Genomic DNA, 18,574 nt, shown 5'->3' on the forward strand with positions numbered 1-18,574 from the left:
GCAGCACACCCATGGGACATTTCCATCATCACGGAATGTACTATTATGTGGCAAACTTTTTAACAAGTTGTGTTTCAACTCCAGATTAAATCTCTTTTACCCAAAAGAAATAGACTCTTCATTATTTTTCTAGGAAGAACAAAGACAGGTTGTTCCCCAGCCAGGGAGGACTGTTTTAGATAAGCGTGTTTACAGTTGCAGTGAGAGTTTGTTCTCTGTTAATATCTCCTATACACTAGCCGGCAGCCTTCCAAACGAGAGCCTTCCCACTCCAGCTGTAACCTGGATCTAAATATTTGGAGAATTTTGGTTTTCAGCAACTGTTTACTAAAGCAGTCGGCCTTCCAGATGCTTTTATCTGTATGTCATCATTGGTAGCTTGAGTTATTTTTTCTGTCTTTTACCGTCTCTTTCCCAAAGCTGCGAAAGTGGCCTAAAATGTAATAGCAAAGTCTTGTCAATAGCATGTGTCCAAACTTGTTTAGGTCTAGTTTGTAACAAGGAGTCATTTTCCAATTCGTTTTTCCTGTTTGTTTTTCTTTGATTGGATGCGTCCTTTTTTCAAGTCAAGGAAGCAGGCTGAGGGAGCAGGCGTCTCATGGCTTCCATCTCAGCCATTCAGTTTCATGTCAAAGCGGCCGCGCTGCGGGAAGTGCCAGTGAGGCTCTGCGGGGACCTCCGCTTGCCGCAGTGCTCGGAGCCTGTGCCGCCGCTCTAAGCACGTCACCACGAGCGGGTCTGCTGAGGGCTCGAATTTGTTGGCAAACAGGGAAGGTGATCGGATGATCCATGGCAAGTCTCCCAGGCCATACACACAGGCATCGTGGACATACCGGCCTGCAAAAATAAATACAAAGACTTAGCTGCCTGTATTTTCCCAGTCATTTACATTCACACAAAAAGGCAACACTCGCTTCTCTACTTTGCTTCACAGAGGTTCAGATTAAATGTGATTTCCATAATGGCTTTGACAGGGGCTTTTATGTTGAATTTTGAATTAATGATGGAAAGGGAAGTTGTCATTGTTTTCGTTAGTGACTTTTTAAACGTTTAATGGCTACTGTTGGCAAATACTGTAGAATTTGTGTCTGACAATGAACACAAGGAAGACAAAATAGCACTCATTTGTGTCTCCTAAAATCAAAATTCGGATAGCTTCTGCTTTAAATTCCCCGAACTTTTAAGTGTTTTCCTTGGTTGTGGGTAGTTATGAGAATTGTCCTGGTTTTAATAAATCATCACTTCTATCCTTTATAGCGTTTGCAGAGTGAGCGTTTGATATTAACAGGAATTGAAATGGGAATTGCCATCAGAATCCAATGCTGATCGGATTCCTTCCAGGCAAGTGCGGTAGCGCTTTTCAGGTGCCTGACATTGCTTGGCTTTCCAGCATTCTCAACAGTTCTCTAAGGTGGTTTCTCTCATTGCCCTCAGTTTGTAGATATGGAAACAGATTTAACCAAGTGAGGCCTCAGCCTGTGCACGAGGGAGCCGGCCACACACAGGTCCTATTTCTGAGGCTCTGCTCTGTTCTCTGCTCAGCCCTGTGCTGCTTGCTCTCCCTCACTCCAAACCAGTCATCCTGCTTCTAAAACTCATCTTAGGAAACATCACAGAAAGGAGAAGAAGCTGCATGCCTAAAAGGTCCAGTGTTGTTTGTAAGACTGAGGAAAGTCTGATGCAACCTTTCCCCTGCCGAGCAGCCGTCATCTGTGTGCAGGGCCTAGAACTCACACGTGGTGGCTGTCGTGCAAGTGTAATTATCATTAAAAATTGGAGGTTCAATGTGATGAAACCTTAATGAAATTACATTTAGCCAGATAAAAATTATAATTAAATACAAAAACTAGCAGTGCAAGAAACTGATTACATACACATGAAAAAGGCACCGCAGTTGCACCCTGATTGTAACTGAATTATACACATGTGGACTAGAACTAGGCGAGAACCCAAACAAATGGCAGCTTTCCTGAGTTGTGTGTTAATGCTGTTTTGGTGATTAAAAATCATTTAACTATTTAGCGTTGATTGTAATGGGATGGCTGGCATTCTGCACGCACAGTTAGAGCGTCTGTGTGCTCAGTGTTAGGGAGGCAGCTGCACCTAGTTTAGAGACCCAGTTCTGCCTCTTCTGTCCACTTCCTGTGATTTTAGGGGTGACTCCACTTCTCTGAGTTTCTCCCTTGTAAACTGTGACTAATAATAGTTCCTACCTCAGAATCGTGCAGATTAACTACAGGCCCAGGGTGGGTTTTCCCACCAGCACCACAGCCTTGCTTAGCCCAAGTCGTGTGCTGACTTGAGCTGCCACAGATTACCTTCTTATCACTTTATTAGAACAGCTCACACACTGAAGCTAGTGAAGGCAAGAACTTTCTAAAAGTATTTACTTTTAGGGAATGATGATTTTATTAAGATTTAGAATAATGAGTTTTTTTTCAAACATTTTTCAAACATTCAGGCTGTCACTATAAAAATTCTGAGACATTACTTCATTATTGATAGCAACAACCTTTCATGTCTTCTTATTCCATTTTCAGGGCTTGCATTTTCAGGAAGAATCTGAGCCCTTCTCCTTTTCTGATCATTTATTTAATACTCCTGTCAACCCCTACAGGACAGTGAACACCTGCTTTCTAAACAAAGGACCAGGAAGTTGTTAGCCAGTAGTTTAAACTGTCACCTTCTTACTATGTGAACAGCTACCTAATTGAATCATATCTACCTTTTTAAAAAATTCTTCACTAGCAAAATATTCCCGCCCTTCTGACTCAGTTCCCGCAGAGGTGTCTGGCTGTGCACATTACAGCTGGAATTACCAATCTCTTGGATACTTAATTTTATATTTTTTTGTCTACAGCCTGTTTATTTTAGGTCAGTCTTTTAAAGAGCTTGAAAACCGGATGAATCTAGTTTATTTTGCAAATCTGACCTACTATATGCAAATACAGTATTAAAATAGGTCATTGTATCTCTGCAAGTAGCTCCTGCTGCTGGTTAGCAAACTGCTTGCAGTCAGAAATGGCAGGGGCCAGGTTTCCTTGAAGAGGGGATGCTGTCAGGTAGCCATCCACAACTATGGTTTTGCTCTACTCTTCCTAACATTCTCTGTCCATCGTGATTTGTGGCTGTATAAAAGTCAGGTGCCCTCCATTTTCCTTTGTTTGAACACTGGGAGCACTTGCACATCTTTCTGCTGGACTATCTGTAGTTGTGCTATCCATGATTTGGCCTTCCTCTTCTCCTCCCATGAAACTGTCTGCCCCTCTCAAGCAGCTCTCTTCAAACTGGGGGTGGTCATGGATGGGGGGGATCCTGCCTCTGGGAGTGCTGGCAGGAAAAAAAGTCCACAGGAGGCACGTTGCCAGCTCCTCAACCTCAGTTGGCATTTTTCCCTAGGCTGATGTGCCTGAGAACTCCTCTTCCAAACCTCCTCTCATAAGAGAAGGGCATCATTCTCCCCCATCCCAGTCTTACTTTGATGCATCCCTCTGTGACTCAGACCTTTGGGATACCAGACATAGGGGCAAAAGGAGAATTCCTAGTTCCTGAGGGAGAATCCCTCATGGGAGCAAAGCAAGCACTGCTTAGGAACTATCCAGGGCAGGCTCCATGTCTTATCTGCCTACCTTAAACTAAGACTACAGAGTGAGGTTATCACAGGGATACATACTTGAAACTAAAAATGAACTGACTTTTTCAGAGATAAAGTCAAATCTCATTTGGTTTGACTGGTTTGACTATGAGCACTGAGAGTGCCAATTAGTTTAAGTAGCAGGCATTTCTCATAAGTTGAATGAATTAAATTAAATCTGCAGCTCCAAGATTCTGATGGAAACACATATGTAATTTACAGCAGGTTGGAAAATACACCTTTGTAGCAGTTAAACTTGTAGTACAGTTTTTCTCCAGGTTCTTTTAGGGAGTATGCAAGCAAAACAAGTGCCAAGGCTGCTGCTCCAGAGCAGGCACGGCAAACTTTTCCCCTAAAGGGCCAGAGAGTAAATATTTTTGTCTCTGTGGCCAGATGGTCTTTGTTGTAACTGCTCAGCTCTGCTTTCCCTTCCTTATAAGGCTCACGCAGCAGTAGTCAGTATGTGCATGAATGGGCGTGGCTGTGCTCCAGTAAAACTTTATCCACAAAATCGGACAGCAGGCAGCTTCAGGCGCCTAGTTGCTGAGCCCTGCCTTGGAGCGTGTGCCTGTGTCATTTGGTCTTGTGTTCTTACGGAGAAACACGGGGAGGCACCAAGCTCACTTTCAGTAAATGTTGAATGTATGAACTCCAGGAGCATAAATAGGCAACTTATGAGAAATGCCTATTTAAAAATTGCAGCCCTGCTGTGCACTCACTTTGTGAAAACTCATCAACTGGACATTTATGATCTGCATACTTTTCTACTTGGGTATTTTACTCAGATGAAAAGTTTTAAAAATTTACAGTGGTGCTAATTCGATAATCATTAGCTTCAGATTATATTAAACTATTAGGATCCTCAGTCTTTTTCCTTTATTGTTGTGGTAGCAGCTGTATAGTTATTGCACAATTTGAGCTTTAAATTTTGGGATTTTGTTTTTACCTTTACATCCGTCATGACCATTTCCCTCCTCGTTTCTCCATTTAATGGCACGAACATTTCCTTCCCCACCAGCATTTGGTGTAGCACCCGGGGCATCTGCGGGAGAAGCAAAACAAGCTTACAGTCTGGAATCCAGCTTCTTGGTCCTTTTAGCACTAGATCTTCTGTGCTTTCATTTCCATTTCCTCTAGATAAGCAAATCAGAGAGAATCATATTGTCTTTTGGTTAAATGAGCAAGTTGGAGAAGAAAGGCCAGCCATTTTTTTTAAATTTTTTTTTTAATGTTTCCTTCATTATCACCTGGTAAAAGGCTAAAGCTGTCGGGAGGGTGACGGCACTGCACTAACAATGGTGTTGGGTGATCAGGGTCTCTGACTCTCCAGCTTTGCACTTAGATTTTCATCTTTATTCCTCTGTCTGTCTGTCATAACGCACTTACTTGATGTCTGCAAAGTGCTCTTCATGATTGTGTTGGGTGTTTGGGGATTGTGTTTTCTCTGTAACTGCCCTCTGAGGTGTTTTAGAAATAGGATTACCAATGAATAAGAGAGATTGTAAAAGGTCCTGACCAGTTTTTGTGGGATTCATCATTTGCACTATTGTCTGGAGAGATTAGCTCAATTGTTCAAACTTGAAGCCACATTCCCTACAGAAGCCAAACAGCCCACTCAGACAAGGACCTTAGATTTCCCTTTCCCTCTCAGAGAACCTAAGTATCCTATTTGCCAACCAAATGACCAGTTTTGACATGGTAACTTTTGTGTTCTTAAAGAGCCCTCATCACAATGCCTGGCCTTAGTAGGTATCCCGCAATAGTTATTAAGTGAATGAAGAATGAAGAACTTAAGGATTTGAGCTCAGGATTTCGGAAAGGCTCAGTCTGAGGACTTGCAAAATGCTAGTATTTCTTTTTGAAGAGGGAGCAAAATTAGCCATATTGGTGTGGAAACGTGGCTCTCAGCTAACTGTCCACCACTAAAGTCAAAGAACTGTCTTTCTACTCCCAAGTGGATAGTCTTACAAAATGTAAAGCAATTTACAAAGCCATTGAAAAATAGCTGAAATAGAACATTCAGTTAGGAATGAAAGTTCTCCCATTGTTGCTTCTGACCTGAACAGATCCGTATTTTGGGATTGTCCTCACCTTTTAACCGGTTCAGAGTCACCCAGTAATGCTGCTCTGGGCTGTGGATGTCTGCGGACCATTGGAGCAGGTCTTTTGCACGGGTGTCGGTCAGAACGAACTCTACAAACTTCCTTGTTAGTACAAAGTAAGCACTTCCGGAATAAAGTGTTAAGTTATGAGGTGCTTCATCTTTGAATCTCTTATTTGGAGGTACGTAGATATTTCCCTCAGGGGTGCATTCAGAATGACTTTGACTTATCTTGGATTTAATGTTAGGTGGTTGGCTTACTCCAGGAGTGATATTTTTACCATTCCATTTGCTTTTAATGTAGTGTATGATTTCTTTGTTGGTTTTGATTGGAAAATCCTGTCCACAAAGATTAATGACATAGTTCCAATGATATTTGGAATAGACTAGATCTTTCATGCAGTTGATATCTGCCTGTAGCCTTGTAAAGCCAGCATAAATCACCTTCTTTCTCTTTGATGAAATAAAAATGTTTTCAAAACAATTAACCAGGGTTTGCACAGCAGACTTATACTTCTTTGGGGCCTTTTCATCAACATGAATACAATAAACATTTTCAGGTACATAAATAGCTCTAAGAAGCTGCACAAACATGGCCAGCTCCTTATGAACAGTTATAATATATGCCAAGGAAAAATTACCCTCTTCTGCAGACAGGGGCCTGGTTATGAAATGCAACCCTTGGGAAATCCTGGAGCAGTTTCCTGGTGTGTGTAAATGAGCAAGTATTTCAGATCGATGAGGGTTTTTACAAAATTTTGCAATTTGGGGGGCCGCTCCTTTCCCTTCAAATAAAGCTGAGCATAGCTCATCCGGATAAAAGCCACATTCCACTACTACTGGATAGGTAGGTTCCTCTGGTTCCTCAGGAGGTGGATTCCTTAAATAAAGAAAGATGAAGATGCAAATGACTGTGCCCACAAGCAGTCCAGTCCTGGTGGCTCGCAGCTGGCTCATGTTTTGAGCTCCAAGTGCCGCCTTCTTACCATAGTTTGCAGTGCTTTCCTTTAAGCTTCCTAGAATAACAACAAATAGAATTTAGGGCAGTATAACTCCACCCCACACCAACTTTGTTGAGATTCAATGGAAGTGCACTAAACTACATATATTTAAAGGGTACAGTTCGATTACCCTCACCCCTAAAAGTTTTCTTGTACCTTTTTAATCCATCCCCCCTCTGTTCTTATTTCTGGGCAATCACTGATACGCTGTCACTATAGATTAGTTTGCATGTTCTATAATTTTATAAAAGTGAAATCCTCAGTGTCTACTTTCCTTGCCTGACTTTTTTCATTCAGGATAATGACTTTGAGATTCATCCATGTCATTGCACTTATTACCAGTTTGTTCCTTTTTATTTCGAGAGTAGCATTCCATCATATGGACAGACCACTATTTATTTACCCATTCATTTCTTGATGGACATTTAGGTTGTTTCCAGTATTGGGGTATTACAAACAAAGATACTCTAAACAAGTTTTTATATGGATGTATGCATTTGTTACTTTTAAGTAGAAATACCTGAGTGAAATGACTGGGTCACATATAGGTGTTATGTTTAACTTTTTAAGAAACTGCTAAACTGTTCTCCTAAGTGGTTGCACCATTTTACCTTCCCACCAGCAACATAAGAGTTACGTTTACTCTATATCCTCAGAAACACTTGATGTGGTCTCATATTTTAAGTGTTCTAATAGATGAGTAGTGGTTATTCATTATCATTTTACTTTGCATTCCCCTGATCTTGAGCATATTTTTATACCTTATCTAGGTAGAAACAAAACTATGAACACAATCCCCATCATTATAATTAACACATTTTATATCTGGCCTCTAAAGTAAACAAAAAACCTTTCATAAAAGTAGAAATTCAGTAGGAAGGAAACACTTTCTTAAAATGAAATTAAAATGAAGATTTTAACTACTTGCTTCTCTTTTATAATTTTGATTAAAGATGAACTATGTATCATGGTATGTTACATTCTCACTTGTATTAAAACTTCAGCATAGGAAAGAGGCTTTTGTTTTTTTGTGTTGGTTTTTCTTTCTAAGCTTATTATATTCAAGTACAACATTTTGGCCATATCACAGAAATAAGTTAGCCCCACCTCACTGACACATTGCATCCCTGTAAACTTACTCTTGCATAGAGCCTAGGGACCTGGATATTTCAGTTGTTTGTAATAATTAAATGAAAACAAGTCCCTGTGTGGTCCACTGTCCTTCAGAGTAAACGTGGGCTAAGTGTTTTCTCCTCCCTGTGTAGAGGCAGGCACGTGAACTTGGTGAAGTGTTCATTTCTCACCTGGCTGCCTCTGGTTCTGTTGGTCCCCTTTCACAAGCTGCCAGGTGACCCTTCCTCTCCTGGCTTAGGTTCACTTTAACATTTAGAACTGGGTGCCCACTAGAGTGCCACGTCGAGGGGAGCAAACTTTTTGTCCTCATTTCAACGCAAGTTTTTGAAGGCAGTCAGGTCAGGTTTTGTCGGTGAGGTCTGTGGAGACTCAAGTGCTGCTGGAGATAAATAGTTCTTGCTGTTGCTTTAACATAACATCTAGTGGATAATATGAAAATTCTCAGAGGAATAACTCTTTGGGACCTGGCAGATATTCCTTTTTAAAGGAAAGTGTTGAGCACCATTTTCTGTTTGCAAACATTTCATGTCCTTGGTTCTTGATGAGTGCTTTGTTGTTGTTGTTGTTTGTTTCTTTATACATCAGGAGGCCAGTTGTTTTGACCATAATGAACCTGTATTTATTAAATGTGACTTTTGATCACTAAATTAATTTCCAAGAAATTTAGGTGTTTTTTTCTTCAAGTGCAAAGAATATGCAGCTCATAAAAACTACAATTCTTACTGATTTTGAACCTTTTACTACTTTTCTCAACAAAAGGTTACATTGAAACTTTTTGTTTATTTTAAAGACTTTAGAAAGAGTAGCAGTCATCCTTATGTTTTAATGGAGCACAAGTTCTTTGCCCAAACCAGACCCATTTTTGCCATTCCAGTATTCTATTTCTTTATGTATTACTGAGATCACAAGTGGTTTCTAAAAGTAATTAAAGTGGGGTTTTTCGGTGAGAGCATTTTAAGACTTTTCCCACATACTGTCTTCCCTTAAATTGTCTTTCCAAAGCTTTATATACTTTAATAATCTTTTAGCCTTTCCATACCTGCAGCCTTTGATAGGTGGCTTTGTTTATATATATATTTATATTTATATATATATATATGTATGTATGCATGTTTGTGTGTGTATATATAGTGTACAGTAGAATTAAATAGCTTCCAAACAATGAATTTTTTTTTAAGATTATACATTCAGTTGACTGAAGATGCATGACACCCAAGAGATGGTAGAATGTCTTTCAGTAAAAATAATTATTAAAGTTATGATTAGGGATGATGTTTTTACATTTTTTCCCTCTACATATTGCTAGAATCTATACAATAACAGAGATGATTTCCAATTAGAGTTCTCAGAATGGAATTGTTTTACATTTAATGTTTTTACCCAATCATAAAATATTTCCAAGGAGTTGTTTCAAAGCACATTACTATCCTCTTTAGAACTAGTGAGTGTGTTTTTCTTTTTTTCTTACTTCTTTATCCTTCTGCAGTCCTGCTCTGCCCATCCCCAGCAAGCCTTGACAAACAAAACAGCATCATGTCTGACCACTAGCAAAGTTCATTAGCAGGGGCTCATTTTGAATTTGTTAGGATGGCTGTAAGGACTTGGGGGTGGAGGGGCAGTTGGCAGCATCCCATATAAACTAACTACTTTTACTGAATCTTTTATACTTTGTTTTTAAAAAATAGCTAATTCCTGTAGATAAATAATCAGTGGACATCTTTGGCTGAACTTACCATGTTTTGCCTTATAATCTAAAATATTCCTGTTTTAGAGCTTTAACTAAGCAGAATATACAATTAATACCCAAAGAAAGTATTCCAGAGCTTTGCTTGGGAACCTAACTATTCTAGCTTATTGGCTGGGGAAAGGGACTTTGCACCAGGGCCTCTGTGTTGAACTCAGCTGGTTGGCTTATCTTGGGCAAGTGATGGAGCCCCCTCCAAGTCGCCGTTTTCTCAGCTACACATTGGGGTGCACGATAGGGTACAGGCTGATGGATGTGAGGCTCACACTGAGCCTGGCTCCAAGGAGGTGCCCAGTGCTCCGCCAGCCCCCTGCAGCTCACTGAGCCCCCCCCAGCCCCGGCAGTGTGACCCCCAACCCATTTACTGTCTGCGTGAAAATGTAGTGCTGTTTTTGCTGTCTCTGGGCTCAGAATGACATCCAAAGCACCCTAACGCACAGTGTTTTCTAAACTCTTTGAGCCGATAATATTAATTGAACTGATGTTGCATTCAAAGACTGTCCAGTAAAATGTATGTCTTAATCACAACATACTTTTTTCCTAAAATATGTGTTGTCTTTATTAGTCCTTTTGATTTGAAGGGGAAAATTTCATTTTAGTATCCCCTCAAAACAACTACAACACAAATAATATTTTATTTTTGTGATTGGCATACCACAAGAATTGAAGATTTGAACATGCCCTTGAGACAGATTGAATTATTACCTCCCATTGAGGAATTAATGAATGGTGGCATTTAAAAAATCTAATTGATCTTGTACTTTGAACTTATTCCACTTTCTTTAACTTAAACAGAAACTGAGGACGACTTTTGAAGGAAATAGATGCCTGTGGCACTTGCACTTCAAAATATTACTGGTGTTTCGAAATTTCTATTTTCAAACCAAATAAGGCGCAAAGTAAAAATATTCTATTTTTTTAAACTTGCAATGTGTAACTTAATGAGTAGCTATTAACCGAATTTCAAAGAATGTTATGGGTTACTGTTCCACAATTTCACTTATTTCCTTATTGTGAAATATAACATATATGCAGAAAGGTGATAATTTTCAGAGTATGATTTAACAAATAGTTGTATAGGAAATTTCAAAGAATGTAAGTAGCTATAGAGCAAATTTCAAAGAATATTATGAGTTACAATTCCACTATTTTATTTCTTTCCTTCTAGCTATTCAAATACCCTAGCAACTAAGAAAACATATTCTATTTTAAAAACCATACCTGCTTAGCATATGCCATTCACAATCCCTGTATAGTTAATGAAACACTTACCAACAGATGTTTCTCAGACGCCATGGGGCAGATGCAGTGTGCTCACTCGGCTTGGTTTCTCTCTTCCACGAGTTGCTTCTCCTGCAGTGCCTCCAGCTTAAATCACATGAACAGAGTTGCTTGGCATGTTTTGTTGCCCTGTCATCCCTTGAGAATTTGATTCTTGTTGATTCCGACCTGTGATTGAAACATGGTTGTGCTTTTGCATCTCTGAGTATTTCTTCAGGACAGGATCACTGCCTTAAAGAACGCGGTAACAGAAAACACCTGGGACTGCTGACGGGCAAAGCAGAGTAACACATACTCTGAAAACTGGCTGAAATCTTCAGCAGTCGTGGGTCGTTTCTTTAAGTGCTTTTAAAAATAGGAGGAAATTTTTACTTATCTGATCCTTTTTCACTAAAGGATTTTTAAAATCGTGAATGTTTCCTAAATAGCATTCAGGAAATTGCTAAGTGGGCTCCCTAGCTAAGTGGCCCCAAGTGGCTCTCAAGCGAACCTTATTTTGGGGACCCAGAGAGCCTGTGCAGTGTTTCTCTCCTCTCTAGCGCCACCAGGCGGTGAATGTGCACCATAGCATGCTCTCCACTCCCAGTTGACTTTGCCCTTTTATTATTCTCCACCTTTAGATACTTTTCTTCCTAAGATCCTTTCCTTTTCTGGTTTTAATGGTTTCCTGCTTGCCTGTGCTCTCTAGGTTTACCATAGATCTATTAGGAATAGTGGAGGCGAGAGATGTAAATCACAAACCAGGCAGACCTACTTCCTGGAATATATCCTGACACCTGATCTATTTAGTCACATGACTACAGGTTTTGTTCACCTTTTCGTGGGGTGATCCTGAGGTGCAGGTTGCTCTTTTGCAGAACAGATGTTGCTGTTGCCAGTTTCTTAATTGGGCAGATAGAATCTCATCTCCTTAATCTAAAGGGGTTGTGGTACTGCTGCATGTATGAGGTGTATGGTTTTTATATAAAAGGGGGTTCGTGCGGCCCTTCAGGAGTGGGAAGCTGTTTGTATGGAGATGTTCAGATTCCCTGAGTCGATGTACTCATCTCATCTAGCAAGAATTAGGAAAGGAAACGCCCCTCTGCGAGGGAGAACCAACTCCTGCCAGTTTGGGAGGTCTCGCTGCAGCTGTGTCCCCTGGCCCACAGAGTGCTGGCTTTAAAGGGTGCACTGTGGTTGCTACTACGCCAGGCCCCCAGGCTCTTCCTGGGGCCCCTTCCTAGAGGACACGCAGAGGTGCTGAATTTCACCTCCTACCTCACGCCCTAACCCTGGAGGAGGAAGATTTCCTAAGCCTAGCAGCAGAGGCAGAACCAATGTGAGCATGATGGAGAGATTTGCCTGTGCGTAGGTGTGCGTTTCCAAGGCCGAAAGGAGGATACAAACTGGAGAAAGACTGAGCATACTGGAGGGATTCTTGTAACGTGTAGACCAAGGGTTAAAAGGCTTACTGTATGAACTTCTTAGGCAGATGGAGTAAAATTTAAAAAACAGAATCAAAACCCTAAGAAATAAAATGGACACATGACATATACATATAATCTACAGATGTGGGGTTTTTTATGTTTATTAATTGAAGTCCAAAAGGAACTATCTTCTTTTGCCTTTCAAATTAGCAAGAGATTTTCCCCCCTTCAAATTTCATGGTGAGATGTGCATTCTCATATGTTGCAAGGAACATAAATTGCATGCAACGTTCTGGGAGGACTCTTAGCTTTAAAATTTCTATCCCTTCCATCATAGTTTGAAGTATTCCTTTAGGCTGTGGTCACATTCCGTCGTTCAGCCATTGTTGACTGAGTGTCCACTGTGTGCAGAACCCTAGGCTAAACCCTGGGCTTCAGTCATGAGCGAGAAAAACAAAGTCCCTCCCTCCTGCAGCTTGCTTTCCAGTGGAGGAAACACTCTACTTTAAAAGTCAATACAAACATAGACAGACATTCATTTATTGCAAGCCATGAAGTACTATGCAGGAAATAAATGGGTTCTATGACAGAGAATAACTGAGTATCAGAGGTGGAATTTCTGGGTCAGAGATGCATGCAACGAGATATTCTTTGCACATACTGTAAGAGCAGAGATTGGGAAACCACCATCCCATCTGTTTAAATGATAGAAATACACATATAGAGTTACAGCAGCACATTATTCATAATTCTGCCAGTTTGGTACATTACCTACTGGTCTTTTTTTCTTATACTTTAAAAGTAATAAACATACTGAGATCATATGGATATACAATTACTATTCTGCTTTTCTTTTAACATATGATACACATTTTCTACATTGTCAAAAACTCTAAAATAACTGAAGGCTATTCGTTTTTAGAAAAGTATTTCAATGTATTTAATCATTCCCCCCCATTTTTGGACATTTAAATTAAAAGTGATAAAAGGAAGCAGAAAACTAAAAGAATGTACTATTTCAGCTGTGCAGCAGCTGTAGCATAGAAAAAATCACTGGAAGGAAAATATGGATATTTTTTCTTTTTTCTGCATATTACATTTACAATTTTGGGGGTGGGGGGTGCAGTCCCTTTTGGGCCAGTGGTGGCTTTGTAGCAGCCCCACCCTCTCTTTCTCCAGCAGCCCCCTACTCTCCTGTCTATGGAGAACCCCATCCTGGCAGCTGGCACAACAGGTGGCTACCTGCTTCTTGCCTATTTTTCATTTGCCCTTCGGGGATCAGCCACTGCACCCAAGTTCCCCAGGATTAGACAGAAGCCCAAGGCCTAGGCAGGAACCAGGAATGAGGTACGGGGTCTGTAGCAAGTGGAGGAGTATGTGCCCATTCTCCAAGGGGCAGCCCTACTTGGATCCAAGCCATTGAGGCCACTGACCATGAGGGTTTGGTGTTAATGGATTTTTTGAATTTTTGAGAGAAGGACCAGGATATCTGGATTTTTAATGTGAGGATTCCTGACTAGTTATTGTTAGTTGGCTAATTCAACTATAAAACTACAGATCTGGGCAGGCCAAACTAAACATAACCATATGCAGGAGAGAATCCACAGCCTCACACCCATCATGTCTACAGGAAAGAGACTCCTGACCCCTGACTCTATAGGAGAGAGGGGCAGCAAGGAACGGTGGAAAGAAATAGAAGCAGAAAGCCCAGAGGAGAAGAAAAAGAGTTCAGGGCCAGGGAGGGAATAAAAGCATGACTCTTCCTACCTCCTGGTCGGATACTCAGGAGGGTTACGTATGCCATAGCCCCAGCCCCAGGCCCCCATGGGCCCTCTCTGCCACCTGATTCTGTTCCTGCAGGTTCTTTTTCATTCCCTCTCCAAAGAAGAGATCCCCAGGGGGAAGGCTTTACCCCATTCTCCCATGGCGTGGCCCTTCCCAGGGGACTGCACCCTGCAGAGCAGGCTGTGCCTCCATCCGTAGGCCCAGCCTCCCTGCAGTGATGGCTGAAAACATGCTCCCTGTCTTCAGAGTCAGCCCCAGCTCAGCGCCTTCCTCAGGCGCCCGCTTCTGTTATTAAGTTTTCACTTCTATATGGCACCCACCTGAGGGACTGTGGGTCAAAGGAAGTCTCTTCCATCATGAAAATTTACCAGGCCAGCCCTAGAAAAGAGCTGAATTTGACCAAAACAATCACTCTTGGAGAAAAGAACCACAATAAATAATCCAGCCAGGGCAGGGGTTGAAGAGGGTCTTTTCTTTTTCTTATGTCAGTTTGGCAACATTTATTGGTACCCTCCATGTGCTGGAAGTAGAAAATATATGGTAACTTTTAAGAAAAAAAGCATTTCTATGTCTTTTCTCTTGCTCAGAATGTTTTCTATAGAAGAGATTCTAGCACAGTTGGTTAAAGGCACTGTTCCAGTTTTTTCAAAAACTTCGTTCTTCGCTATTTGGGCACTTACCTTGATGTTCTTCAAAGGCAGTGTGGGAAGGAGTAACTAAATATTTCAGTTAATAATGGACTTTATTTGGCACATTTATCAAATATTTATAATTACAAAATTTTAATCCAGTTGCTTTTTATAGGAATCAGAAAGAAAAAAAAACAACCCTGTTTTTATTGCTCCACTTGATGTGTAGCTCATAAACCTTAATGTCACTATAGTAATCAAGGCAGGGGGTTCTGGCATAAGGATGGGCTTAGAGACCAATGGGATAAAATTGAGAAATAAATTTTCATATTTATGGTCAGTTGATTTTCTTTTTTTATAATTTTTAATGCACTTTTTAATTGTGAACTTTAACATATATACATAACAGTGATAACTTTTGAGGTACAATTTAACAAGAAGTTAGAGAACAAACTTCAAAGAATGTCATCGGTCACAGTTCCACAATTTCAGTTATTTCCATTATTATAAATACTGAAAGGTATTAACTTTTGATGTACAGCTCAACAATCAGTTATATAGGTAATTTCAAAAAATGTTACAGGTTACAGTTCCACGATGTCATTTACCTCCTTCTAGGTATTCCAACACCCCAGCATCTAAAATATATATATATTTGTATAAAGTTTCAGTATTCATAGACCTTTGTTAAATCTTATTTGTTGCTACCCCTTTCTCTCACTTAATCTCTTTCTCCATCTTCAGGGGGGTCAATTGATTTTCAACAAAGGGGCCAAAACCATCTAATGGCAAAAGAATAGTCTTTCTAACAAATGGTGCTGAGACAACTGAATATCCGCATGCAAAAAAATGAGGTTGGACCCCTTCCTCACACCACATACAAATGTTAACTCAAAGTAGGTCACAGAGCTAACTGTAAGAACTAAAACTGTAAAACTTCCAGTAGAAAATCTTCATGATCTTAGGTTAGGCAGTGATTTATTAGATACAGCACCAAAAGCACAGGCAAAAAAAGAGAAGATTGATAAGTTGGACTTCATCAAACTTAAAAATTTTTGTGCTTCAAAGGACACCATCAAGAAAGTAAAAAAGACAGCCCACAGAATGGGAGAAAATATTTGCCAAACATCTAAGATTCTTGTGTTCAGAATATAAAAAGAACTCTTACAACTTAAGAAGGAAATCAGCCAGTTTTTTAAGTGGGCAAATGATCTGAATAGACATTTCTCCAAAGATTTACAAAAGGCCAGTAAGCACATGAAAAGATACTCAAAATCATTAGCCATTAGGGCAACGCAAATCAAAGCGCAATGAGATGCCATGTCACACCCACGAGGCTAGCTGGAATCAAAAAGACGGGCAGTGCCAAGTGTTGGCGAGGATGTGGAGAGAGTGCATCCTGTATGCTGCTGGTGGGAGTGTAGTATGGTATTGCCACTTTGCAAAACAGTTTGGCAGTTCTTCAAAATGTTAAACATAGAGTTACCTTATGACCTGTAGTTCCATCCTAGGTGTCTGTTCAAGAGAAATAAACATTTTTCTGTACACAAAAACTTGTACACGAATGTTCATAGCAACATTGTTCACGTAATAACCAAAAAGTAATAGCCTAAAGTGTCTGTCACCTGATGAATGGAGGAATAAAATGTTGTATATCCATACAATTGATGCATTATGCTCAGTGAAAGAAGCCAGTCACAAAAAAAATCAGGTACTGAACGATCGATCCATTTAGATGAAATGTCCAGCATGGGAAAATCTGTAGAGACGGAAAGCAGATTAGTGGTTGCCATTAGCCTCGGGTGGGGGAGAATGGGAATTGACCGCTAATAATGGGTATCTTTTTGGGTGATAAAAATTCTCTAAAATATTTACTTTGTAAATATACTAAAAGCCAGTGAGTTTGGACACTAAATGGTGAGCTTTATGGAATGCATATACCATATATATCTCAATAAAGCTGTTTAAAAAGAGGCATGTTAAAAAAAAAAAAGAGGCATGTTAGGGAGTAGATGGGGGTGCAGCTCGAGCCTTCCTTTTTAGAGCCTGTCCAGTGTGTGTTCTGGCCCCCTAGCAGCATGTTGCAATCTAAGAGACATGATTTCTCTGTCCCCCGCATGAAGATTAGGAAATGTCAAATAAAGCCCCAGAATGCCCTTCTGTGAGCTAGAAAGCCCCAGAGTGAGGCGAGCATACAGAGATTTCAGAAGAGGCAGGGGGATCAAGGCAAGTTTCACAGGCAAGGCAGCCTTGGTGAGCTCGCTTCTCTTCCGTTCTGTATTTCTGGGATATGCCCAGCCAGCCCATAGAAGGCAGGGACCGTGACTTATTTAGCACAGTGCTAGTCCTTGCAGCATGAAGTGACTGAAATAAAACTAAACTGGTTTTGAGCCCCCTCCTGCCCCCCAGGCTTTTTATATTTATGTTCTAGAAAATGGCCATCTTCACCAACCAGTCACTCTGCTTTCAGAGATTTGGGGACAGTGAGTGAGACTCACCCTAGAATGTGCCTTTTCAATTAACAGTAAAAACAGTCCTTTCAAGATGAGAGTTGACTTTTTAAGAATAAGACATATTAAAGAGATCAGATAGTGGGGAGGTTCTGACTGGGGTGCCTCCCGTCAGCAGGTTGAGAAGGGAGGCGCTGCGGGGGACGCTGCCGGCCAGCTTTGTGTCCTGCTCCCGACCGTTTCTGTTTAGTTGGCTTTTCTCTTCCGGGTTGGGGAGTGTTGTGCAGAGGGCTTATAACTAGAGACTCTGTATCTTAATCCTTTGAATGCTACGTTCATTGCAGGTATTTTCTCCTGAGCGTTTGGCTTGTTTTTACTTTGTTTAGTGTAGCTTTGTTAAACAAAAGTTACAGTTTTCTGTAGCAAAAGTTACCAAGCATTATGACTTTTACCTTTTTCGTGCTTTAGAGGACATTTCTTACCCTACTGATAACAGGTGTTTTCCTACAAATTCTTATTCTTTGCTTCATTTGGGTATTTATGACCATGGTCCAGAGTTTCTCACTGTTGGCACTGTCGGCACGTGGGCCCGCGTCTTCTCTGTGGTGGGCCGCCCTGCGTTTAGGATGTTTGGCAGCATCCCTGGCCTCCGCCCTCTAGATGCCAGGAGCACACTCCCCCTCCACAGTCACGAGAGCCAGAACGTCTCCACGCATTTCCACGTGTGCCCTGGATGGGGAGGCAAAGTCGCCCACAGTTGAGGGCTGGACTCTCAGGTTAGAGTCCACCCTCTTTTTCCAGATGAGAAAACTGAGGCCCAGAAAGTAGTGACACCGTGAAGGAGCAGAGACATACGATGGCAGAAGCCTCCATCCAAAATGGAGGAGGCAGGGGAAGAGCCACTTCTTGTCCTCATTGTTTTTCTTCATCTTTTTTCTTCTTCCTGTCCCCACCCCTGGTTTACAGATTAAATTCATCCCAAAATTTTCATCACTGGGAACTTGCTACATGCCAGGCACTGGGCTAGGAGCTGGGATACAGCAGTGTCCGAGACAATCGGTTGTAAATGGACAAAGCAATGACGGGGGGATTTCAGACAGCGAGCAGTGTTATGAAGCAAACATACAAAGGCTGGTGGGTGATGGTGGGTGGGGAGGCAGCCAAGATGCAGGAAGGAAAACAAGTGTGAATTTTCCAGAGGCTTAAGCAGCAGCGGTTGGGCTGAGTGCGAGTCTGAAGGGTGGCTCCCACTCGGCGGTGACAGGGTCTGTCTTCTCTTCTGCCCTCTCCAGTGTGGGGCTGCCTTCCAGGAAGACGATGTCATCGTGCTCAATGGCACCAAGGAAGATGTAGAGATGCTGAAGAAGAAGATGGAGGAAAGAAGGTTGAGGGTGAGGCTGGGAAAGGTA

At 41.2% G+C, this 18,574-nt stretch overlaps 2 protein-coding genes across 3 annotated transcripts in view; one reads left to right on the forward strand and one right to left on the reverse strand.

Moving 5' to 3' along the window:
* RTF2 (replication termination factor 2) overlaps positions 1-18,574 on the forward strand; it is a 50,007-nt gene that overhangs the window by 23,412 nt on the left and 8,021 nt on the right. For both annotated transcript variants that reach the window (XM_037811480.1, XM_037811482.1), the window contains one exon: positions 18,458-18,571. In XM_037811480.1, the coding sequence (XP_037667408.1) occupies positions 18,458-18,571 (114 nt within the window). The remainder of the gene's footprint in view (positions 1-18,457; positions 18,572-18,574) is intronic.
* On the reverse strand, positions 82-6,701 carry LOC119515485 (beta-1,3-galactosyl-O-glycosyl-glycoprotein beta-1,6-N-acetylglucosaminyltransferase 7-like). The gene is made up of 3 exons (XM_037811479.1): positions 5,726-6,701; positions 4,581-4,676; positions 82-837 (listed from the first exon to the last, which is right to left on the reverse strand). The coding sequence occupies exons 1-3, from the start codon at positions 6,690-6,692 to the stop codon at positions 611-613; spliced, it is 1,290 nt and encodes a 429-aa protein (XP_037667407.1). The 5' UTR covers positions 6,693-6,701; the 3' UTR covers positions 82-610.

The sequence above is a fragment of the Choloepus didactylus genome, chromosome 19 (assembly GCF_015220235.1).
Source record: "Choloepus didactylus isolate mChoDid1 chromosome 19, mChoDid1.pri, whole genome shotgun sequence".
Classification (NCBI taxonomy): Eukaryota; Metazoa; Chordata; class Mammalia; order Pilosa; family Megalonychidae; genus Choloepus; species Choloepus didactylus.

Excerpts from the sequence above, each read along its gene's own strand:
- LOC119515485 (XM_037811479.1), bottom strand. The coding sequence starts at position 6,692 with ATGAGCCAGCTGCGAGCCACCAGGACTGGACTGCTTGTGGGCACAGTC. Across the intron at positions 4,677-5,725 it reads GACTCTGAACCGGTTAAAAG|ATGCCCCGGGTGCTACACCA; the intron begins GTGAGGACAATC and ends CTTCTCCCGCAG. Across the intron at positions 838-4,580 it reads TGGTCATGACGGATGTAAAG|GCCGGTATGTCCACGATGCC; the intron begins GTAAAAACAAAA and ends TTATTTTTGCAG.